Here is a 25,276-nt window from a genome sequence, read left to right as displayed (position 1 = left end):
CCATTAAGATAGAAGACTGACTTTTCTAGAATGTTCCAGCCTCACAAAGTACATTTCAACCATTAGTCTCTTCCCTTCTCTGATAATGAGGCCGGAATACCACCTCCTCATGGGTTCTGGGTCCCAGGATTGGAGTGTGTGGAAGAGCTATTGGGAAGGTAAAACCATAGAGCATGCTGTAGTCAGTTTCTGAAACTTGTTCTTTGAAAAAGCAAGTAAAAAACAATATATACTTTTTTATTAATGATGAGATAGTTTTATCTTCTGATTTAAGTAGCAGAGGTTAGGAACATGTGTGCATGTGTGTATGTGTGCATGTGTGTGTGTGTGCGTATGTGCACCACATGCATGAAAATTCCCTTTGAAGCCAGGAAAGACTATCACAACATCAGGAGCAGGAGTAATAGGTGGTTATGAGCTGCCCAATGAGGGTACTAAGGACTAATCCCACATCCTCTGCAAGAGTAGTATGAAATCCTAATCACTGAGCGATCTTTACAGCCCAGGAGTTTGGGCTTCAGGGTTAGAGAGCTTGTGATTACTTGGGCAAGCTTCTTAGTCCAAGACCTCAGTTTCTCCTCCAGTCAAGTAGGTACAGAAATAGAAACATGGAAGATAGTTCTGTACATTTTAGAATTAGTGTCAGATCCACAGGTAGAACTCAGTCAGCAATAGCATCAGCAATGGGAACTTCCCAATAGTCTGATGACGACAACTTAGAAAGCACCTGAGAGGAGTTTTGGGTCACGGTGGCTTCACTCAGGGTCATTTTTGATTGGACAAAGGGCAGGAGAAGACATGGAGGCATAGAGAGATGAAAGAATGGCTCACATGCCATTGAGGAGATCCTAGCTAACTTGGGGTCCCTGACACCCCATGCAGTCCCTTTTCAGGCTATGCAGCTCACAGGGAGTTAGGAGCAGTGACTGGAAATCTGCAGAGATAGGGGACGTGTCACAAAATCTACCCAGTAGGCTCTGACCAGTGAAGAAAGGAAAGGGAACCTATGGAGACAGGAAGTGCAAAGGCGTCTTCAGCCCAAGGTGCATTTTCCATGGAGCTCATAGTCAAAGCCACCGGAGGAATGTTAGTGAGCGGTTGGACATAGGTGTTCAGCCAACTTGAGCTTTGGTTCTGATTCTTTTAGCTGGCAGGAGGCATGTGATACGACATACAGGTGAGGAAGGTAATTGTGCCAAAGAGGGTGACAATGCCAGTGATGAGAGTGGTGCTGAGGACAGAGACATGGAGAACAGTTAGCATGTACCAGGCACTCCTCTGCTTGCTCCCCATCTGCTTCTTACTACAGCCGTATGAGATTGGGGCTGTGCTCAGCTCTGTTTGGCAGGAGAGGATGATACACAGAGAAAGCATCGATCTGCCCATGATCGTGCCGTCCTCTCTCTAGAGTCTGTTCCTAAGTGACAGCTTTCTGTCCTTCCCCACAATGAGGTGCTGGTGAAGGAGAGCTTATTTTCATTGTAAGACCAGAATAACTATCAAAGCCTTTACCTCCAGAAAGCATCAGTGACTCTTGCCTTGTGGGCCCTCCCTTGCCCCATGCTAATTGTTCTTTGCTACCCAGAGTGGGGGGTGGGGCAGGGGTGGGTTGGCAAGGCGAGGCTGACCTAATCGCTAACTTGCCTGGGGAACTTGAGAGGGGAAGGTCCCAAATGGCTTTAGGCAGGCACCAGAAAGAGGAAAAATGGAAACCATGTTAAAGATAAATCGAGCTCTTTCTTAAAAGTCAGAAAGTAGACTTAATTAGGCCCGGCTCTCTCCATCCAAAACCACAAAAGTTAAAATGGGAAAATATTTCCAGAAATGCCCATTATGTGTTGTTAAAAAATATCTAAAGTTAAAATATATGTTTTATTTTATACATGCCTCCAGCTAAAAATTATGCTTTTACTCTCTCTCACAGAAGATGGGAATGTGAACCCAAATCTAGACAGTCCTGAATCAAATTTGGGGTGCTTGCAAGCCCTGCAGTTTTCTATCAGCCCCATCTTACTCAAGCTCCTCAAAGGAAAGAAATTAAAAACAAAAAGCAAAACAAAAATCTGAAGCGCAGACAGAGAAAGAACAGTTCCCTGTGAACTGGCACGTCAGTCAGCCTTTGTTCCCATCCCATTAAATGGTCTTTCCTGTCACGTCCCCTTGCTGCCCATGAAGGCACATCCTTCATCACCCAGTCTGCTGTCCTCCTCTGAACTCATGGAAGGCCACAGGTAATTAGATGAGGTCAGCCAGGCGGGGGAGGGGAGGCGAACCAGGCTTACTTTTCCAAGATGGGACCTCCAAAACTCAGAGGCAGGGTCAGCACTGTTCCCTGTCTTGTCAGCGAGGCTGTTAATTGGGTGAGCATCTGAAGCTGATTCATGCTATGGAAAGAGTTACTGTCTCCCCAGTGCCCCCCAATCTTTTAAAGTACTGTTTAGAAAAACATCTTTAAACTTGATTATCTTTGAAAAATGATTTCTTCATGACAAATCAGTACCCTTTCTGAAAACCAACTTGTCCCCCAGAGACATTCTCGTTTGTTGATAGTTTTAGCAGATTGTCTGGAGTTCATTCTCTGACCTCTGGACTCATCAACATCCTGCGGCTTCTCTTGTTGCTGCCCCTCAGGGGCTCACTTATGTACCCCAAATCAGAGTTGAAAGTCATTTGTTCACCCCGTCTCATTGCCCAGGAGCAGCAGAGGAGCCAGGGTTCACTTGTGTACCCCAAATCAGAATTGAAAGTCATTTGTCCTGCTTTATCCCCTCCCATTGTCCAGGAGTGGCAGAGGAGCTGGTGTCTTTCCTAGGGGACTGATTTAAAGTTCTGCATGTGACAGTGCAGCCTTATCTGTAGAAACATGAAGCGTTAGTGGAGAGCCCTGGCTGGGCTTTGTCCAGGGCACTTCTGTGGCTAGGCACCGAGTAGCACAGAAACCCAAGGAGGCATTAACTTGCGATTTCATTTTTTTTGTTGTTCTAGTTACGGAATGCCATGGTGAACCGGAAGACAGGGAAATTTTCCATGGAGGTGAAGAAGACCGTGGACAAAGGGGTACCTTTCTTTTTTAAACATTCTTGCCACTTCATTAAAATAAACCACTGTGAAAAAAAAATTAGCTTTGAAGGTCCTATCTGGAATAAATATCTTTCACTGAGCTCATTTCTCTCTCGTCTTTACTTATCTCAAACAAGATTCATGTAGTACTATTATTAACCAGATCATAGTGTGTCCATTTATTTGTGTTGATTTCTGAAAAACGTCATCTAGCAGACTAACTGTGTTTTCTTTTCTCTATGACTTTTCCCCCGATCTAGAAACGGGTTTTGGTGATGACAAATGACTACTATTACACAGACATCAAGGGTACTCCTTTCAGGTAGAGCTGACCATAATCATGGACATTCCATCAGACCTATCAGTGTGTTTGTACCCAACCTGCTGGCCTCTCACCATCTGAGGATAACAAACACCCTGCCCAAAGGCTGGAAAGAGTGAGGAAGGGGCTTTGCCCAGGCTGCTTTTTGTCTTTGTGCTAGAAGGGGGAAGATGGTTCAGGCCCACCCCAAACAGCCCATCCATTTGCCACAGCTTCGCATCCCATTCCCAACACAAATTCTCCAAGGCTCCCACGGAGGATGGGGTACCAGTTCAGAGGGTCACCAGGTTCTTGACCGTCTCACCTGCTCCTTCCTAAGACCCATTTCACCTTTTATTTTCATATCCCAGTAATCCTGCAGGTGGCATTTCATTCCCACCTTGTGCTTCTGTTTCAAATTTTCTGAATGTCCTTCTGTGTTGTCTCTCTGTTACAGTAAAAAAAAAAAAAAAAAAAAAGACTTTGCTTCGTGGCCTGCTTTTAGATATTTATGGAACATTCTAAAGTTGCCTGCTACTGTTAACTCAATGTTGTTTGTTTTGTGATTTGTAGGGGGAAAAATCCCACCTTATTTTAGTAGAGTTGCTTTATGTTCCTGGGCTGGTATTTTTCAGAGTTTGGGGGTGTTAACTAGTATAAGTTAATCTGGAAAGCAAATTCTAGCATTATTGTCACCCACTGCCAAGAATTGTGAGCAGATGTACTTTGGAACCAAGAGAAATCAAGAAAAACACGAGCCACTAAATGCCTTTGCCAAAGGAAGGGCCTGTTTAAAAAAAAAAAAAAAAAGTCTCTTACTTTAGGCCAAAAGAGAAAGGCACTTAAATCAAGCTAATAAGAACGTGGAAAAGCTGTTAGACTAGGAAGCACCAAGCTAAGGAGTCAGCCATCTGGTCATGCTGCTGCCTTTGAGTATCATTGGAGTTCTAGCTTTTGCCCTGGAGAAGGGGTCAGTTTCTCTGGGGTCTGGGAATCTCTAAGAGGAGAGCAGAGGTGTGTAAGGTGGTAGCAGGAGCAGGGTGTGTGGCCTTGGGAGGACATCCAGGGGAGGGCTTCCTGGAGGGACAAGCTGTTGGCCACAAATCTTGCAAACACAACAGCAGCCAATTGCCGCTGGCATTTCCAATCAGAGATGACTTTGAAGCAGCTGCTTGAGCCTAAGAAAAACCAACACCCACTATAATCAGTGAGGTTTGTGAAAGTAAACTGTTGGAAAAATTGTTTACAGAACATGAAATGGAAATGTGAAAATGGAAAATTAAAAAAAAAAAATGCTAGCCCACAAGTCTATTCCAGTCAATGCTCTAAGACTTCAAGGTTTGCTTTGTCTCTCTGCACAGTTTAGGTGTGGCGCTCTCCAGGGGCCATGGGAAATACTTCTTCCGAGGGAATGTAACCATTGAAGAAGGTAAGGAGCAAACTTGGGTTGGCACATCCTTAGGTGTGGGGAGGAAGGCCCAGAGCCAACTCTGAGAGAACTGAAGCCTGTGTGACCTTCAAGCCTCTGGCTAGTGTTCTGGGCATTTGACTCAAATCATTGCCCTCTTGGTGTTTCTGCTCTTGCCAGTTTTGTGTGGGTTTCTGAATGGTGGGAACCCTAACCAGTGGCTGGCTTTATTATATTCTTTTACCCATAAATTTGTGGAGGCCAATTATAGGAAGCTCATACCACCTTTATTTCTCTCATTACGTTCAGTGTTAGAGGAAGAACTAAATTAATAAAAACTCAAGTCAAAGGAGAAACAATGCAAAGAAAGATCTGGAAGGCTTTGCTTTCAACATAGCTGAGCCACCCATATTATTGGTGTTATGTTATCCTTTGCTCAAGAGCAATGTGACCACTGAAGAGATTGACAGAGGCTGGAAGGTAGAGGCAGGGTCATGTGACTCGAAGATTGCCCGTCTTCATAAAGCACAGGTGCACAGTGACTCCTATAAACCTCAGGTACCTTAAAGCTGTAAAGTGTAAAGTTGCTGTCACAGAAAGCACCCTTGACGTCCCCAGCAACCCACTAATGCTAACAGCACCCATTTCTGACATTGTTGATCATTTGGAATTAGGCGAGCATGGTGTTCAGGGGCTTCTATTCTACAAAGGGCTTTGAGAAGGCACCTGTTTAACCTGGCCTTTTGGTCAGTTCCATCTGACAACTGTCCCTGCAATGTTTCCCGGGCACCGAGTTTAATCTGACAAGGAGCTAAACGTCTAACAGAGAAGAAGGGGTTTGGGGGGAGCGGTATTAGGGTCCACTGGGTTCTGGGCAGAAGCAAGGGTATACCCATCCAAGAGCCAAACATGTGGTGTCTCTTCTTAAAGATACATAAGAGAACATGAGTTGACCTTGTGACCTGGACCAGATATACTCTAAAGGATGTGGTCCTAAAAGCCACACTTCAATTTCTAAAATTTTCTAGTTCTATGGGCTATGTGTAGTTTTGAGGGCATCAGTGCCCCTGAAGCAATAAAATTCATGTCCAAGCCATGAGATTAAACTGAAATAAAATAAAAAAAAATGACTCGTGAGAACAGAAAGAGAGGGCTTTGGAATCATTTGTATCTGCCCCTTAGCCTGTCTCTCCCTTGCTTCCCTCCTGTGTGTCTCTGTCTCTCTGTCTGTCTCTCTGTGTGTTTCTCTGTCTTTCACTCTCTCCCTCCTTCCTCCCACCCCCGCCCCTTCCTTCCTTCCTTCCATCAAACACTCCCTCCATCCTGTTTTCTGCTCTGGCTTCCTTTCTTGCACACAATTGTCTTTGCGATCTTTGGGACCCTTTCTATGGTCACTATCTTCTTCCTGTGTGTTCCACAGCTGTTAGGCTGAGCCGTCACATTGAGAGAATTTCAGAACTAAGCAAGAAATTAGTTTGAATGCTCAGCAAGGGGGCAAGTGTCTGGTTATCCACACAAATGAGATCAGATCTTCCTCTCTCCGTGGGTCCTCTGTAAATAAAAGGACTCAGCTCTGTCAGCTCACTGGATAGAAGAGCCCAGGAAAGCTGCTTTCCAGAGGCTGCTAGCCAAAAGCTGTGAGAGCTTTGGCGTGGTCATAGCTCCCTTCTATTGTTGGAGCGCAAAGCTCTTTGAGGATGGCACCCATATTTCAGGGGTTCTGTAGGTAGCAAGGCTCCTCCACTGGATGGATGTGCTCTCCACATGTTTTGCCAATGCTGACTGCTACCAAGATAATGAACAGGAAGATTTACTCAAAATTATAAGGGGTCAGGGCTGAGGGTTTAGCTCAGTGCTCGGCAGCCTAAAAGACAACATTGAAGATTGAAGCCTGAGCTGGTCTTCCTTCTAATGCTGTGTCTTTTCAGGGTCTTCTTTGACATGTTGCTTCTTTTATGTACTTATACACAGTGATTACTGAAAAAAATTGGGTGAATGTTATTACCCTCTGCTTTTCTGGGTATGGTTTTATTTTAAAAATTATCAAAATCAGAAAGGAAAGGACTAGGGAAAAAATTTACATTTGTTTACTATCCAAGAATTCAGAGAAGAAATGATAGTGAAACTCCTTCCTCAGGTCTCATTTGTGAGGCCTGGGAGACTGGGACAGAGAGAGCTTCTCAGGGGGAGGGCTGATTAAACTGCCATGAGAAAAGGGAATAGGACTGACACCTCAACTCAGTATCCTGGGAAAGAACATCCCCCAGCCAGGTCTTGGCACTTGTCACTCCTGTAGGGGGCACTCTCCCTGCAACCAGCCTGCCATACATGGCTCTTGCTTTGTCTGTGAAGTTTTCCCTAACCACCATAAATAGAGCTGAAGCAAAGCTCTGAGTGAAGCCTTCCAGTTTTGCCCTGCCTACCAATGCTTTCTTTTCTGCCACTACCAACTGATAGGCTATATGTACAAATCCCATTTTTATTTGTGTTTCTCCTGTCACTAGAAGTTACATTCTGGGAAGGAAAGTTGCTTGGTGCATTGAGATACTCTCAGCATCTATCATAGACTTGTATATGCCTTTGGAAAAATATTGAAGAAAGTGAGGAAATGAAGGAAGAAGGAAGTGAGGGAGAGAGGGAGAGAAAGAGAGGAGAGAGAGAAACAAGGAAGGAAAGAAGGGGGGAGAGACAGAGAGAAAGAAAGACAGACAATAAAGACTGATTATCCTAAGGACTAATCACTATTCCATTTAACCATCTTGTAGAGATTTTGAGGATATTTCTTGGATAGGAAAGATGATATAACACAAAGGTTGACATATTTCTATGGTACATAAACCAGTGTTTAACAGCTTACTTCCTATAGAACTGAACAATATTATTTGGTACATCTAGTATTTTATACATCACTTTTCATTAAGCCCTACTCTTAAAAATTCGCATCTTCTCAAGCTGTCTCACGGGGGGGGGGTCAAGTTCCAGCACACACACACACACACACACACACACACACACACACACCACTCCCTTGGAAAACAAATTATATCAAAACCATAGCACATATCAGGAAGTCTGGAGTATTCAGTGAAATTCCTAGCTTCCGTGCCAGCCTCCGCTCTACTAACTACTTTTCTAGACAGATGACTCACTTTCACTTAGGATCCTGCAACAACTACTAGCATTTCTTGCTGCTTGAAGATAATTGAGTCTTGACAATCTCATATCATTCAACATATAATTTCACCCTCACAACTATGTGAGGTAGGGACTATAGCATTCTGGCCTTATGCATGAAGAAAATATGAAAAAGTAGACCTGTTAGCATCACACAGGGTTAAATGGCCTGGCCGAGTTCTCAGTTCAGACGTCATTTAGCTCTAGAATTTGTCCTCCTAGCCATCCTGTTAGAAACGGCCTTCATTTTCATGAAGTTGAGATTTCTCTGGGATTAAAGGCAAGGGAATATGGCAGTGCTGGCCACAGTGGGGTAAAATGATTGTCTAGATGTCTGGGTAACTTTTTACATGGGCCCAGAATCTTTGTTCCCCAATATATCCCTTTGGGGTTGATATCTACTGTGAACCCAGCCCCTCACAAGTACCATCCTAGAATATTTGAGGTCTACAGGAAGATGGGAAGAGTGATAATTACTCAGTAATGCTTTTCATTGTGTTCCAGGCCTGCATGACTTAGAACATCCTGATGTGTCCTTGGCAGATGAATGGTAAGATTCCATCAACTTCAGAATTTGTTGCCCTCTTTGTTGTCTATTTATTTGCCATCTTACCTGGTTTTCCTGGACCAAACGCAAAGGGTCGGGGAGAAGACACCATGAATATTTACATGTTCTCCTTTGGGACCCTGTCATATTCTTAGGTCCTACTGCAACACTGACCTGCACCCAGAGCACCGCCATCTGTCTCAGCTGGAAGCTATTAAACTCTACCTCAAAGGCAAAGAGCCTCTGCTTCAATGTGAGTGGGCTCTCAAAGCATGCCTGTGGGTGTGGGGAGGGACAGAAGCTACAGGTCATCGGGGACCCTCAGGTTTCAAGAGCAGCTTTGCTTTTCTAAAGATTGTCAGTCATACTATACCCAGCCAAGTCTCTTCCTATAGGAAATATGAGAAATCATGTGGGTGAATGAATGTAGTATTCTTAATCGTGTTGAGTCTAAACTCCCAAGCCACCTAGTTAAGTAACTGGGTAAGATGAAGATGATAATGGCAGGCAGAGACTACACATCTCTGCTTTTCCAGCCCCCTGTTCTACAAATAAGGAACTCAGGCTGGCCAAAGAGTTCTCCCCTGCAAGGTCATTACCTACTCTGATGGTTCCCCAAGAGTAGACAGTACAACCAGCACCTGTCCACTCTTCTTCCACTCCTAACAGTCTCTTTTTGGAGATGCTCTGTGAGAAATAAATGGCTCAAGACTGTAGGAGTAGGCGGGAAACCCGTATGTACCACCCAAGAGCAATTGCTTTGAATGCTTTCCTGAGAAATGAGCCGACACTCCTCTCTACATGATAGTTACAGTAGCTGCGCCCTGAACAGAGGAAGTCGCCTAAAAGAAGCACCTGCACCCTCCTCAGTGAGCATCGCTTATCAACGATGGGAAACCTGTTTGACATGTGGTGTCTTACAGACTAACCGTAGCCATCACGGCAGAGGTGTGCAGAGATTCTCCAGCTGCGCACTGACAGTTTCATGGGCTGGGCTTGATTTCAGGGTCATCCTCTGTTAGGAAAAGAATCAGATGGGTGGCAGATGAATCTGACTTTTCATTTCTTTGAACTTGTTAATTATTATATTAAAAAGACATATCTCAAGCATAGAGAGACTATAAAAATACATTTTTAAATTAAGTTTATCTTAAAAACATTATTTTTCATGTGTATGGGTGTTTTGCCACCTGAGTGTCTGGTGCTCAAGGAGGCCAGAAGAGAGCGTGGGAGCCCTGAAATTGTACTTGCAGGTGGTTGTGAGCCACCGTGTAGGTGCTCAGGATCAAACCCAGAGTCTTTGGGAGAGCAGCGAGCGGTCATCTGCCGAGCTGTCTCACCAGCTCTGAATTCAGCTTCTTTTAACCACCACTTAGCTGCTGCATATGTTGTGCTGTTTGCTTCAGGGGCTTCTTAAGGAAGATGCAGCAGAGCTAGTACTGGAGCCTTAGCACATCCCTGCCCTGTCCCCTCTCTATCCCCCAAAGAGCGACTTTCCTGTATTTGGTCATCATTCTCATACCTTACTTACACTGTTGCTGTTCAAATAGGTATCCGTGAGCAGAGTATGGTTTTCTTTTCAACATTCTGTATATTAAACCATATATACAGAATTTACCATCCCCCATCCAAAACTTCAAAATCCCAAATTGGAAAAAAAAAAGTGTTTAAGCAATGATAGTGACACCACAAAATACAGAAAATTCCCTTGTTGTTTGCAGTCATATTCAGACTTTATGCTTGAGGTATGTATGAAAAAAAAAACGAATTTTGTTTTTTTATACCGTATTTTGTGTTTATACCGTATCTTAGCCCCCTATCTCAGTATGTATGCCAAATATAAAATCCCAAAAGTTGGAAATCTGAGCTATTTTTCGTATCGAACACTTTAGATAAGGGACCCTTAGGCTGTAGACACACTAATACATTATATGAGTTACTACATACAATTGTATACTATATAGATATATGTACAACTCACTTTTACTCCTCATGGAGCTTATTTGTGTGGATCGTTTTTCTCCATTGAGTTTCTTTGCCTTATCTTAGGATTCTGCTGTATAATCAATCACCTTTCAGCCTATGCACTGTCTTTCTGGCAACATATGAAATTGTTTATAGTGTTTACCTTTCATCCTTCCAACTGGTCTGCCTGTAAGAAGTCTCTCATAGACTCACCAGTAGCCTTTTGTATAGAGACAGCTATCCTCCTTTAAAATGAGGAAAAGCCTTAAATGGAAGAAAGCACACTCTATGTGTTCCCATGATTATCAGCTGTGGTATCCTAGTCTCATACCCTGCTGAATGTAGAGTGCTGAAAAAGTGATGGCCGTCGTGAGGGCCAGAGGCAGCACGGCTAGACCAGCTTTTCCAGGAGCTCTGGCTTCCCATATCCAACTTTAGGACTCAGCATGCTGGCCCTGGCATGAACTCTGAGCTGGGAGGAGAGAGCAGAAAACTGAAATGTGGGACATCTAAGCCCTACTGCTTGTTACTGTCTAGCCCCTTGCTTGGGGCCCAGCGGTATTACCAGCATATCAGGTATCACCCTGCTTTATATTTTCAGCCAGTGGGAAGTTAACTCATTAAGCAACACCCTGGATAAGAACGGAGCCAGCTGACACCACAACCCACCCCAGTGAACCTCTGTGGTACTTTTCTTTGGGGCCTAGCCAGAGCCTTCTTTTCCTCTGTCCTTTCCAACAGGTGACAAAGAATTGATCCAAGAAGTCCTTTTTGATGCCGTGGTGAGCGCCCCTATTGAAGCCTATTGGACCAGCCTGGCCCTCAACAAGTCTGAGTAAGTGGCTGCATGTAACCCCCTTCGTGGCCATTTCTGTACAAGCTCCAAAATATGGTTATGGTTTAGGGAACTAAACCATTTTAGGCGCCTGGTGTTAAAGTTCTTTAATTTTCCCCTAAGCTCCTAACCACAGAAGCTAGAGCTGCGTAGCCGCACAGGCTTGGATGGCAGGCTCCTGGGCTTGACATGTAATTTGTTGAGTTTTAACATTACATGAAATCCAGTATGTGGAGGTAGGGTGACACTTCCGGAGGGGGCAGTGTTGGTAGAAGGAGCTTCCTGCCTTGTCACACCCCCTCGTGGGCTGGAGTGAACTTGGGCGGAGGCCACATGAGGTTGTGAACAGGCTGGGGAAAGCGAGATCTCTTTTTCAGTGGGGTGTCAGTTACTGCCCTGTGGTTTCATACCGAAGTGGAGGAGGGGGTAAGGTAGGGTAATTCAAGTAGATGTAGAAAACTTGGATTAGAACTGTGCTGATGGCTAATCCTTGTATTATTTTTTACTATTTGCTCTCTCAAGTGGTACAGTATTCATTCTCTTTAGGTTCCTATTTGTTAGTTTCTTCCTTTGGTTTTACCTTCCTCTCTATTATATCTATTGCTCATTCTGCTTTCATTGCCATTCAAGCTTTTATGCATCAAGTGTGTCTCTCTCTCTGTGTGTGTGTGTGTGTGTGTGTGTGTGTGTGTGTGTGTGTGTGTGTTCTGGGTGCACTAGCCAGGCAGTAGGGAAGCAGAGGTAACCCAGACAGAAGACGTGGTCATTGCCCTCCTGGCTTGTGTGGTATATGTGGTAATTGCAGTGAAGGCCAGCGTAAAGGCAGGTAGATGATGGTGGGACATGGGGTAGATGGGGAGACAGCACCAGTCAAGAGGCATTGGGAACTTCAGGAAGGTGAACTGGCAGGACTCAGAGCCATGAGGTGAGAAAATATTCCACATAGTTGAAGAATTTGAGGTTGCTGAGAAATGTGGAGGGTGGGAGGCAGGAAATGTGTCAGGTGATGACAGGGTGCTGCAGTAGGCTGGGTGGTCCTTGGCCTTGAGGGTCAGAGTAGAGATTTTAGAATTTCTTTCTATAATGCTGTATTATTATTATTATTATTATTATTATTATTATTATTATTATTATTATTGAAGTGGTGGGGATTGAACCCAGTGTGTTGTACATATTAGGCAAGATTTTGAATTTTATATTCAGAATATTAGGAAAACATTGAAGGCTTTTAAGAGCGAGACTATGACAAACAGATTTGCTTTTGTTTTTGTAAAAGCAACCTCTCTGTTGCTGTATATAAGACAGAGTGTAAGGGGGGAAGAACAGCAGCACAGGCTCCGTGACATCCATGTATCTGCCGTATGTACCAGGATGGAGGGCACAGACATGCAAGGCTCACATATAGCTGGCTTCAGAGGTCCTCCACCTTACACCAAGACCTGCTGGTGATTTGTGGTGTGGGCTGAGCCTCCCATCTTTGTTACCAGATTGGTATAATGAGCTCTTGAGAAGACATTGCTGTTAGAGGATAGCAGAAAAGGAGGGAGGAGCAGCTTCTAGCCAGACATGGCCAGAGCCTTTCCAGAAACCAGAGGTATAGCCTCACCAGGGAGGCTACAGGTGGGCAGTCTAATGTGAGGGTGGGGCTCCAGGGAGAGAGCCATGCTGTTGGGCTGTTCCCTTACCTGTATAGATCATATTCCCTACAAGGTTGGGAAAGAATCAAAGCCTACCCTAGGGTTTCTTTCTCTCTCAGATATGTAAATGTTTCTTTTAGGATCCTATAAAACTCTGTATTTGGAGCAAAGATTGCTGATTCATTTCTCACACATGCTACGGATTTCTTAAATGGTAGCTTGTCCTGCTGTCCACATCTGTAACTGATTGTGTAACCTTTCAAATTGGTGTCGGCTACAAGCAGAGCCAAATGCAGCGTCTTAGTTTCTATTCACCCCTTATATACTGGCCACCTTGTCTACTCTCAGAGACTAAGAAGTCAGAACCTCTATATAGAAAACGACACAGACAGTGAAACAGATTGCTATTAGCATCTAAGACAGAAAAACAGGGTAAGAATTGCCATTACATTCAAAATTTGCATGGCATCAAAATTGTGTTTGTGGAAAGACTTTTCCTTTTCTCAAAGAAGAGTCATATGCCAAAATCTCCTAAAGAACCTGCTCAGCTGCGTAATGCCGCGCCTGAAAGATGGAGCTGGTATCCGCCTTCCACCTTCCCGATGGTGAGTGCTCTCCCGATGGTGAGTTGTCACAAACAACTCCACATTTGGCTAAGGCTGAGGATCTGGCTTGCTACCATGTATGTGGACCTATCTGCATTGCCCACGTGGCATGCTGAGGTTGGCTACCCAGAGGCTATTTAAAGTGGGCTGGCTTTCCCCAGGGTCAGATGATTGTTCAAGGTTCCTGAATAAACTGCATTGAAAAAAAAAAAAAAAGAACCTGCTCAGACACTAAACATGCTCTTAAAGATGAAACACCCTTGTGACGAGTGTTCTTTATAAAGAGACTTTGCTGGAGTTTCCATGAATGGCACTCTTTAGAGGTGACATTGGAAGAAGCTTTTTTTTTTTTTCCTCCTCCTCATTGCTTTAACTGAACACCTGAGAGAAGCAAGCAAAGCGATAATAAATTTATTTTGGCTCAGTTTCACAGAGTTCAGTGCACAGTCTCTTGGCCACATGTGTTTATACAGAACATCAAGGAGGCGAGGACATGTGGCCGGGGACAGCTCTTCATGATCTTCCTAATAAATAGGAGGGAGATGTAGGAGGGGAGAAGAAAAGAGGGGAGGGGAGGGGAGAAAAATGGAGGGGAGAGGGGAGGAGAGGAGAGGGCAGGGGAGGGGAGGAGGAGCCAAGGACAGGATTCCCCTTCAGGCTCTTCCTCCAATAATGTCCTTCCACCAGCTAGGTCCATCCTCCTGAAGTTTCCAGAACTTCCCAAAATAGCGCTACCGCCTGAGGACCACGTCTGCAGCACATGAGCTTTTGGGAGAATATTTCATAAACATTCACTCATGTCTTTGGGAATGGTTTTGAGAAAAAACTCTGTTCTCTAGTCAAAGCTATAAATTCTTTTCTAGCTGTATAGAATCCCAGACTGAGGGATACTACAACATTGGTTCCATGCCTCCACTCCTTGTTTTCTTCCACGTGGAAGACCCAACTGACAGTCTCAAGACTAGAAAAATGCTTGGTCGCCTCCCAGTAAAAACACCCTGTAGACTTCTGCCCATTTTGCTCTATGTCTCTGGCTGCTCTCTTTAGGCTTGCACTGAGAACGAGAGGTGTTTATGGTTGGAAGTGTGTTTTTTCCTTGCTCATGCTGTCTTTGTTGGCAGGGGATTCCTTCATCGGTCCTGCAAGTCTTTTCCTGCAAGTTGTGTCAGGGATAAGAGTTAGTAGTCTGGCTCTGGTGCCTGTGTGAATGTGTACATGTTCGCCTGTGTGAGATTCCCTGGCGTCTTTTAAAGTTCAGGTTTCAAAGCTGCCGTCAAACATCCTGGGCAATCTTGAGATGTGAAAGCCATTATCTGCTTACTGTCTAGAAGCACTCCCTGATGTCTGCTGTTCTGTTTCAGGAATTCTGACAAGGGTGTAGAGGTCGCCTTCCTCGGCACTCGCACAGGCCTCTCAAGAATCAACCTGTTTGTGGGCGCCGAACAGCTCACCAATCAGTAAGTAGGAGGGTCTCCTCTGCAGGGCCCAGTAAACCCCTCAAAGCAGAGCTTCAAAGGGGCGTACTTCATTTCTTGAGGTTCAGGCCACCTCAAACATGCTGAGAGCCTTCCTCTCTCTTCTGCCATGGGGCTCTCAGTGCATGTGTTCACCTGTCAGTGGGCCCTTTGACAGCCCTTTGTTCCTCAGACTCATTGGCTTCTGTCCACTGTCCAGGAGTCCTCTCCTGCCTGGTGAGTCATTTAGGACTTGGGAGATAATACAGCTGCTGGGGAACAGCTGGAGGGGAGGACGTGCTGGGCTCCCAACTCATGATTAGGACACTCAGATGTCCTGAGCTCTTCCCAGGAATTACTGCCAGAGTCTCAGGTCTGCTCCTGATTTGTCTGTTTATGTTTCAATAAACCTCTATACCTCCATGGACAGCTTGAGAGAACACAGAGCCTCTCAGGCAGAGGTGTGCTCCCGGAAGGTACTAGGATTGACACTGTCTCCATGTAGTTCCCGAGAGACCTCAAGGAACAGGTATCAATCTAGCTGAATCTAGCACCCAGCTAGATTCCCCAGTCCTGCTTAGTCCTGGTAGTTCAGAAGCTTCAGGCCCTTCTCATCGCATGGGTATTTCCCCAGCATGGACCAATAGTCTGAATCTTTTCTAAGTTTATTAATACATCTTCTCAATCTCTTTTCTCTGACATGGGGCATTGTTACGTCAGGGACAATGATGCCTAAGATTCAGCAAAGTCAAATGTGTTTAATAACTAACTGAGTTCAGAGGTTCCCAGCAACCCTTACACACCAGATTTCAGGGACAGTGGTGAATCCACACTGTGGCCATGAGTTTGACAGGGGCTGCCCGTTGGAGTCTCATGGTGGGGTGTGGGGGATGTCCCTTCCCTCAATATCCAGTTCAACGATGTTCCTTCCTGTTAGGTGGGCCCCTGGTACCAGTCAAATCTGGCAAGTGGTAGATGGGTCCAATTTTAGATGTTTGGCAAGACTGGCTTTGAATTTCCTCTCCAGGACCTTTGCTTTCTCTTTTCCGGAAGCTCACATTTATCATTTTGGAAGTCAGCGTTCATTGCAGCTTGACTTTTTAAAGCCCTCCTTAGCGTTTTACTCTCAAACAAGGCTTTTTCTAGAAAGCAGGATGCTAGGACAGATGAGAGTGCTGAGCTATACATTCCTGTCTCTGGGAAGGATCCAGAGAGCGAGCAAAGGCAAAAAAAGATTTTCTGTTTCTTAGAGTTGTGTGCTGTACTGTTCACTACTGATTTTCAAACAAGCAAACGGTAAAAGTAGCAGGTTTCTCCTGGGCCCATGACCTACCTAGCCTAAATTCCTGACCGCATTAACAGTGTTGGAGTATGGGATAGGCCTTAAATCTAATAAGAAGTGGGTGCCCGCTCTGCTGACATTTGTGCCATTATTGCGCCAGTGGACGTATCTTGTATCTTATGCCATCATTATAGCTAAGTGGCTGGGACTAACATCACTTTTTCCTTCTGGTAGAATGTATAGCACCTTCTGGCACTATGAATGCTAGCCAGTAGGAGTGAGTCTTCCAGTTGAGTACCAGATAGATTTCTTCATTTTCTATGCCACAACAATTATATGGTATCTTTAGCAATAGATTCCTGTCATCAACTCGTGGAGAGTAACCAACAGCCCTGGCAATATCCTGTCATGTTTAGAAAAGTCTTTGCGACCCCTTTGACCAATGACTCAAAAAGATGTGGAACAGGAGTGGATACAAAGTCCCAGCCCTATCCAAGAAGCTATTCGTAAATGATAGCCACCAAGAGAGGGAAAAATCAATTATTTTCAGTGGAGTGACATTGGATATACCAATCATACCACAGGGCAGGCTGCATGCTCAGGAGTCCTTGCCCAATATAAATCAAACTCCATGGGTTTTATTGTCATTTTCTTTTCTCTTTTCTTTAGGAGAACTAACATGAAGTTGTGTGGGTAAGAAGGAGTTAGGATCTGGAAGAAAGTGAGGGACAGGAAAAAATATGCTGGATGAAATCATCAAAGAATAATCATTTTTTCACACACAAATAAGCAAAACACACCAAAACAGCAATAAAAACCAAATAAGCAAACAAATAGCAGCAATAAAAAGTAGCACCTTGCTAATCTGACATCGTTGGTGTTAGGGTCAGTTTGAAAGACAGCAGACCCATACTTGTGAATGCCAGATTGCCTGATGTATTTTACTTTGGGTCTCTTTTTTGATCATCTGTTGCCTTTAGTCATTGTGAGGAGCAAATACCTGTACTTTACACAGTCATACCTGTGTCTGGGAGTTCCAAACCCACGGTAGTGCTGAGACCCTCAACAGATGCTGGCTTAGTGTGTAAACAAGTTCATCTTCAATAAACTCATAGTGTGGCTTCATGTGCAGGAAGCCTGACATCTATACTCTTAAGATCACTGGACTACCTTTCCCTCAGTGGTTTTCACGGAGATCTAACAGTTTGGGTAAATTCTTGAAGTCAGGGCTGGAAAATTAGTTTTCTTTTTGTGTGACTAGATGTACATGTGAGTACACACACTCATGAGTACAGAAGAAGCTGGATCCTTCAGACCTGTGGTTACAGGTGTTCGCACAATGTCTGGCTTGTATGAGTTCTGGGATCTGAACTCAGGTCCTCATTGTTGTACACAAAGTTCTCTTAACCTGTGAATCATCTGTCTAGCCCTAGAAGTTTTAGAATTTCTGATTTTTGTTCTTGATTATGCCATGAAAGGAAAAGCTCAAAGATCTAGATAATACAAAATTCTTTGGCCAGAATTAACCTGTGTGAGTTTCCTATAGTGGGATTTTATCTCCTTTGCCCACAAATTGAATTGGAAATAGATCAGTTGTGTTCATGGCCCTATTACTCAGTCCTTGTCCCAGTATTAACAGTATCTTTGTGCATCCCTGGTTATCTGCCATTTGATATACACACAGCACAGGTGATATTAGTCTTCATAGTGCAGTTCCGAGCCTCATCTGCAGTCCTAAGTTTAAAACAGAACCACTTCATACCTTGCACTTGAGCCACGGTGAACCAAAACCTGAGCTGTAAGAATCCTTCCTGTGCTCCTCTCAAATGACGGAGCCCTTTCATACCTGGTGTTCTTTGGCACTGTGTTCTCATAAGGCCTTTACTGTCATTCCCACTTATCAGAGGCAGAAATGAGGGCACAAAGAGTCGGTTACTCACTCAACACCATTCAGGTCTGCACAGAACCTAGATGTGTCCTGCCCAGCACCAAAGCAGACCCTCAGATGGAGAAGTGAACATCTACTGTTGGGCCTCTGAAGAGAAACACTCTTGTCTGCTTTGTCCTGAATCACTGCTTGGGAGTTGGCAGAGGCCTTCCGGGATACCCCGCAGATTTATCCTTTCTCAAATACCAGAGTGACGGAGAGATAGGGCTATGAACTCCTGCTTGTAGGATTCCAGATCTATTTCCTGCTACCCCAAATCCTGAAATGGGGACCACTTCAAACCTTCTAAAGACACTAGTGACCTAAATACCATGGCTCTGTACAAGGCTCTTGGAGTAGCATGAAGGGCCACATATTTCAAGCTTCTCTTTGCCTCTGTGCATCTCGCCACCAAATCAGCCTGATATATGTGAAAATGCTTATCTCATACTGGTTCTACCCACGAATGGCCCAGTGGCTCAGGGTAGGCACTCTCTTCCCACTATGAATAGAGAGCAGAGACACCTACCACACTGGTCTTCTTGTGGAATTCTTGTCTTCTCCGGATCCCTCCATCCTTCCTCCTACTCTTCCACAGGACTCCATGCTTTCTACCTAATGTATGGCTATGAATCTCAGCATCTTTTTCTATCCTTTGCTGGGTGGAGCCTCTCAGAGGACAGTTATGCTTGGCTTCCATCTGTAAGCATAGCAGAATATCATTAAAGGTGTCAGCAGTTACCTTCTCCCATGCGATGGGTCTTGTGTTGGGCCAGGCTTTTGTTGGACATTCCCTCAATATCTATGCTATCTTTATCTCTGCCCATCTTGTAGGCAAGGCAAATTTGGGTGGAAGGTTTTGTAGGTGGGTTAGTGTTCTACCTCCCATCACTGTAAGTCCTGTCTGGGTGGAGGGTGCCCTCCTCAGTATCTATGTCACGCACTGCTATGAGGTCCAGCTAGAGTCACTCCCATATATTCCCTGGAGCCTGCTCTGTCATAGGTATCCAGCTTGTCTTAGAGACGCCCTTGCACTCAGTTTCCCTTTTCACTCTAAGCCAACTCCTCTCCCTTCCCCACTCTCCCCATATTTAATCCCTGTCTAGTTTCCCTCTCCATACTCTCTCCTACCCAGTTCTCACTCTTCATCACCTTCTGCTATCTATGCTATTTAGCCATCTGAGATTTAAGCACCCTCCCTTGGGCCCTCTTTGTTACTTAGCTTCTTTGGGTCTGTGAATTGTAGTATGGCTATCCTGTACTATATAGCTAATATCCTCATGTAAGTGAGTATATACCATGTCTGTACTTTCTAGGATTGGGTTAGCTCACTCAGGATGATCATTCCTAGTTCCATCTATTTACCTGCATATTTCATGATTTCCTTGTTTTTAATAGCTGAGGAGTATTTCATCATGTAAATGTACCACATTTTCTTTATCCATTCTTCAGATGAGGGACAACTAGGTTGTAACAATTAACATCAACAATTAACAAATGGAACCTCATGAAACTTAAAACCATCCATAAGGCAAAGGACACTGTCAATAGAACAAAATGGCAGCCTATGGGTTGGGAAAAGATTTTCACCAACCCTACATGTGATAGAGGGCTAATATTGAAAATATATAAAGAACTCATGAATTAAATATCAGCAAACAAAATACTTAATTTATAAATGGAGTACATAGCCAAACAGAGATTTCTCAACAGAGGAATGGCTGAGAAACATTTAAAGAAATGCTCAGTCTCCTTAGTCATCAGAGAAATGGAAATCAAAACGACTCTGAGATTCCATCTTACATTTACCAGAATGGCTATAATCAAAATCTCAAGTGCTGCCAAGGATATAGAGCAAGGGGAACACTCCTCCATTGCTGGTGACAGTGCAAATTTTTACAACCACTTTGAAAATCAATCTGGCAGTTTCTCAGAAAATTGGAAACAGCTTTACCTTAAGACCCAGCCAGCTATACCACTCCTGTGCATATACCCAAAAGATGTTCCACCATACTACGAGGACACTTACTTACCTATGCTCATAGCAGCTTTGTTTATAATATCCAGAAACTGGAAAATAATTATTTTGACTTTGAGAAGGTGCTATGGGGAAGAGAATATATAGATGGTGTTCTCCATAGAAAGAAATGCCATGGACAAAGACTGGGGCCCCAGAGGTCCAGGAGCCAGCCTGTGGACTTAGAGAAAAGGAACATGGTCAAAGAAGGACCCAAAAATCTTAATAGCGGGCCGCTTTTACCCTTCTTACTCCTGTCCTGTAGAATAGTGGAGATTCATTTCACACACTCAGAATCTGACTGCCAGTGTCTGCAAGGTACTTTTTGAGTAAAGTGGAGTGTATAATATTGACTTGGGTCTCCACCAGGCTGAAGAGGGCAAGTTGGACTTCTAAAACCCAACCCTGGTCTCTCTTGACAAAGGCTCTTGGATGTACTGTGTGCATCTTGGCCTTGCAGGGCACAGCACTCTTCTCGTTCATTTCCAGGGACTTTCTGAAAGCTGGAGACAAAGAGAACATTTTTAATGCGGATCATTTCCCTCTCTGGTACAGAAGAGCCGCGGAGCAGATTCCCGGGAGCTTCGTCTACTCCATCCCCTTCAGCACAGGTGGGTCAGGGCTCTGGTGCCTTGGTCACTGAGGATGTTTTCATGAAGCCCAAAGGGAGCCAAGTTTAGCTTTAGGAGCCAATGCAGAATATTAGGCCACGTCTGAGCCAATGACTTGTTCTACTCAAGTGACAGCCCCCACCTCAGCCAAATGGTACAAAGGGCATTTTAGGAAGCAGAGCTGGCATTTTGCATCCTATGGAATTTGGGTAGAACTTCTCAGCCAATTTGTTTTCAATCACCATGTAAAAGAAAGTTCAGACATCCTTTATTAGAAAACTGTGATTCATACCCCCTTCAGACATCCACAATTCCTACCTAAAATTATCAGATCTAAACTTAGAGGTGGTAGGGAGACGGAGCACCCTATCTCTTTCCTCTTCCTTCTCCCCCTCCCTCACCCTTCTCAGATAAGATCTTGCTTTCCCTACCTGGTTTGGTACTCACAATGTAGCTTAGAGAAGCATTGAACTTAATGGCAATCAGTTCACCTGCCTCAGTCTCCTAAGTGCTAGAATTACAGTTGTCTACCAATATATCCAACAGCACCAAGGCTTTATAGCACTTGTCTACACTTCACTCATTGTTTTCTGCACTTGCTGCTGCGGTGACCAGTAAGATCCATAGAACTAGAAAATATTATAGCTTTAAATTGTGAAAAAAAAAATAAAGTTACCTGTCCCCCACATACACATAAAATAATCCAAGTGTTGCCTCATTTTAGCAAGTGTTAGATGGAAGAGACATTGGGCACTACCATTGTCCCTGGCTTGTTGTTATCTCAGGCTATAGGGCTTTTAGTACTCTGTCTGAAGCAAGCTCTACATGGAACATTCTAGAAGAATGAGACCAACTTCTGATAAATTGGGCTACTCTGGAAAGTTTATTCTATTGTACTTTATTTTAGGGCTTCTTTTTTTAATTTATTTTTATTTCATGTGCATAGGTATTTTGCCTGCATGTATGTCTATATGAGGGTATTGGATCTCCTGGAATTGTAGTTACAGACAGCTGTGATCTGCCATATGAGTGCTGGGAATTGAACCCAGGTCCTCTGGAAGAGCAGCTAGTACTTTTAGTCACTGAGCCATTTCTCCAGCTCAATTTGAGGCCTATATTATGTCAGTCTTTTAAAATGTTCTTGGTCCAACCCTGACAAATGCTCCACAGGTGCCGCCTGTCTGTTTAACTCTTGGTTCTGTGAATGCCAGTGTTTGCAGACAGAGTGCCTATAAAATGTACAGAGGACTTGATAGCAAGGGTCTGATGCATATGCACACAGCAGGAAGCACAACAAGAAGCTGCTGTCCTTGTTCTGTAACGAAATACCCAACACAGGTGCTCCAAGGAGGAACAGGCTTATTTGGGATCACAACTGAGATACATTTCCATCATGAAAGCAAGCCACTGAGGACCGGAAGCCAGATGGTCATATTACACTCACAGCCAGAAAACAGCAAGTCAATAGGAAATGGTGCCGAACTGTCAGCTTCAACCCTGTCCCACCAAGGGACCACTTCCTTCAGCAAAGTTTTACCTCTTCACGTGCCTATAAACTTCTCAGACAATACCCTCATGTGGTGACCTCGTGTTCAAACACATGAGCCATGTGGGGGACACATCACATACAAGAGCTCCTCATTAATGGAGAGACACAGATAAAGGTGCAAAGTCAGTGATGAGATTTTCGTGAAGGGTAGAATTTGCAGTGGCCCAGTTTGTAGGCTCTTTCCTAGGATGAGGGTTTTGGCCATGTGCTGTTGTTTGTATGCCTCAGCATGTAGACCTGTACATATACCTATACAGGTATGGTTTCTTATAGATTTCCCAGGCTCTAACGTTCTTCTTTCATGCTTTTCTGCACCTACTTGTCTTGCTTGGCATGTCAACCAGGACACAGTGAACTTTTTCGTTCCACCATAACAATACCATCTTAATCTCATTTTACTTTCCTTTAGTGTGGCTGTGTAAAACAGAAAACAAAGCTTAGCCTGCTGTCCTTCTGAGTCAGCTAGGAATCGTCAGGTCCATGATACAGGGACCGGCACTGTTGCAGACTATAGCATCCCTAAACTACTTTGCATGGTATGATGCCTCTTTTGCCAAGTTGCTTTGTTATTTTCTGCGTTTTTTTTTTTTTTCTGGACTAATTATGCTTGGGGAAAGAAACAGTTATGATGACTTAAAACCATCTTTGTATTGGTTTTGGAAACAGGTTTTTACTGATTGTATAATGAAAGAAGTTAACTTTGTTTTTTTTGGCAAAATTATGAATGATGTACAATCTTAGAAGATTTCCTGGCTACTTTTCACTTAAATTTCTTTTAGATTAAAGAAAAAAATCTATAAAGACACCAGGTACCTACCACTGTGGTGAAGTTTCTTGCAGTGACTACTCAGATAAAACCCGGTTATTTGCACTTGGTCTAAGGGAAAATTCTTAATTGCTTTGGTCATCAGTTTCTTCCAGCTTGGCTTGCCTTGACTGGTTCAGTGGATTTAATTCAACTCACAGTCACTGAGTTCCTTTCTCTGGAGCCGGCACCAGATGAAGTAGACATTCAGAATTTGTGCTCTTCATTTGTAGTTAACAGATGTGGGAACTGTTTTTACTAACAGGAGGCCAATACTTGCACTTGAACTATATTGCCATCCCATTAGTAGAGATGGATAAAGTGTTCATTCCAGTTATATCCCCATTTAGAGTGTTTTTGCTTAGGAAAACTGTTCTTAAAAATTGAAGTTTATAGACCAGTTAAGATTTATATACAAATCTGAGCTTTAGCAGCCAACTTTATATAATTTCAGAATTAGATTTCAGGCAGCCTTATTTACAGAGGTAGCATAAATCAGACCACTGACATGGATAAACACTTCAGTGAATTATCACAGGTAACAAAACCTATGGTCTTCCTGGTAATCATTAGTTTCAATATGAAGAACTGGACTCTCCACAGAGCAGGAGGTAGCAAGTTATCATGGTGCTTCTAGAATTGATGGCAAAGTGTCCACATTCTAAAGCACTCTGGACTCTGGGAAGAGAGGTCCAGCACATTTTGTGGATGGATGGCCAGTATGATTGTTCTATCTCCATGAACCCCTGAATTCTTTATTTTTTTTATTATGGTGAGTTTTCTTTCTATAGGAGCAGTCAACAAAAGCAACGTGGTGACAGCAAGTACCTCCATCCAGCTCCTGGATGAACGGAAATCTCCTGTAGTGGCAGGTAAACAATGATTTGGGTTAAAGAGTGTGGTATATGCAGGGCTTCTTTTTTCTTTTAGCATAGTCACTCTCCAGAAGGTAGGTTTCAAAATGAAAATAATGGAAACATTTCTTCTTTGGCTGTATGTTATTTTTTTCACACTAAGGTTCTAGAGTTGTGGTTCTCAATTTGTGGGTCAAGACCCCTTTGGGAGTTGAATGGCCCTTTCACAGGGGTCACCTAAGACCACCTGCATGTCAGATAACTTAAATATGTTATAGTAACATAAATATGCTACTACTCATAACAGTAGCAAAATAACAGTTATGAAGTAACAGTTCAATTATTTTATGGTCGAGGTCATGAGGGATGCCACAGCCTAAAGAAGCTTGAGAACCACTGCTCTAGAGGCTCATAGGGCTCCATGCGGAAGCAGAAATCCTTCCCAGGGCATCTGTTGACTCTGAGCCTAGGGGAAATAGTTGGAAAATGTAGTGAGAATTTCCTGATAACAGATTAATGCTTGATTACAGGAGGCTCCAAGTTGTCCATTTTTATACAATTAGGATGGTGATGGTCATACAAGGACATAATAATAGATCTGTTTTTATGTATTAGCATACACCAGCTGAAATATGGCCTTCTCAGAAACCAAGATGCATGTACAAGTGCTGGGTTTGGAAGCAGGGGAAAGCTAAAACACTCTACAATTAAGTCTTGGGTTGTCAACGAAGCCTTTCTCTGGCCTTTCTACCGTTCTCATCTCATACGAGTTACAGTAACCATGTATGGCTGCCTGAAAGCTTTTGTTAGTGGCCTTTGTACTGAAGGGCTGGAGATGGCCATACTCTCCTGTAAAGGCTTAAGAGCATGTCTGGCGCATAGTCTGTTCCTAATACATTACTTCTGGTATGTCGGTTGATGGATGGGTGATATGTGCCAAGCACTCTCCTGATTTGGACTGTGTTTACCAAAGGGAGTCATTTGTTTGGGGGCAGCCTCCCTCATGAAGTTGTTCTTCAGAGTGACTTTGAACATCCGTGCCTGTTTCTCTGCATGCTGTGATAATTTGTAGAATGGGGGCCAAGAGGAGCAGAGCTGACTGAAGTGCTAGCTCTTTGGCTGGGAACTCCTGCTTTTCTCTCCACTTTATTTCTGACAGGGCCTGTGCATCATAATTATATTAGCAGGGGCTAAATGATCTGGGGATAGCCACTCTGGTTATCCCTGGGTTATTGGATATGACAA

General features: G+C 43.8%; 1 protein-coding gene across 2 annotated transcripts in view; it reads left to right on the top strand.

Annotated features, from left to right (window-relative positions):
• Cacna2d3 (calcium voltage-gated channel auxiliary subunit alpha2delta 3) overlaps positions 1-25,276 on the top strand; it is an 804,670-nt gene that overhangs the window by 644,167 nt on the left and 135,227 nt on the right. For both annotated transcript variants that reach the window (XM_060390773.1, XM_060390772.1), the window contains 9 exons: positions 2,986-3,057; positions 3,321-3,382; positions 4,723-4,790; positions 8,448-8,493; positions 8,646-8,743; positions 11,197-11,290; positions 14,894-14,989; positions 20,702-20,823; positions 23,969-24,049. In XM_060390773.1, coding sequence (XP_060246756.1) covers positions 2,986-3,057; positions 3,321-3,382; positions 4,723-4,790; positions 8,448-8,493; positions 8,646-8,743; positions 11,197-11,290; positions 14,894-14,989; positions 20,702-20,823; positions 23,969-24,049 — 739 coding nt within the window. The remainder of the gene's footprint in view (positions 1-2,985; positions 3,058-3,320; positions 3,383-4,722; positions 4,791-8,447; positions 8,494-8,645; positions 8,744-11,196; positions 11,291-14,893; positions 14,990-20,701; positions 20,824-23,968; positions 24,050-25,276) is intronic.

Source organism: Meriones unguiculatus, chromosome 9, assembly GCF_030254825.1.
Source record: "Meriones unguiculatus strain TT.TT164.6M chromosome 9, Bangor_MerUng_6.1, whole genome shotgun sequence".
In the NCBI taxonomy this organism is placed as follows: domain Eukaryota; kingdom Metazoa; phylum Chordata; class Mammalia; order Rodentia; family Muridae; genus Meriones; species Meriones unguiculatus.
This window is presented reverse-complemented; position numbering and strand designations above follow the sequence as displayed.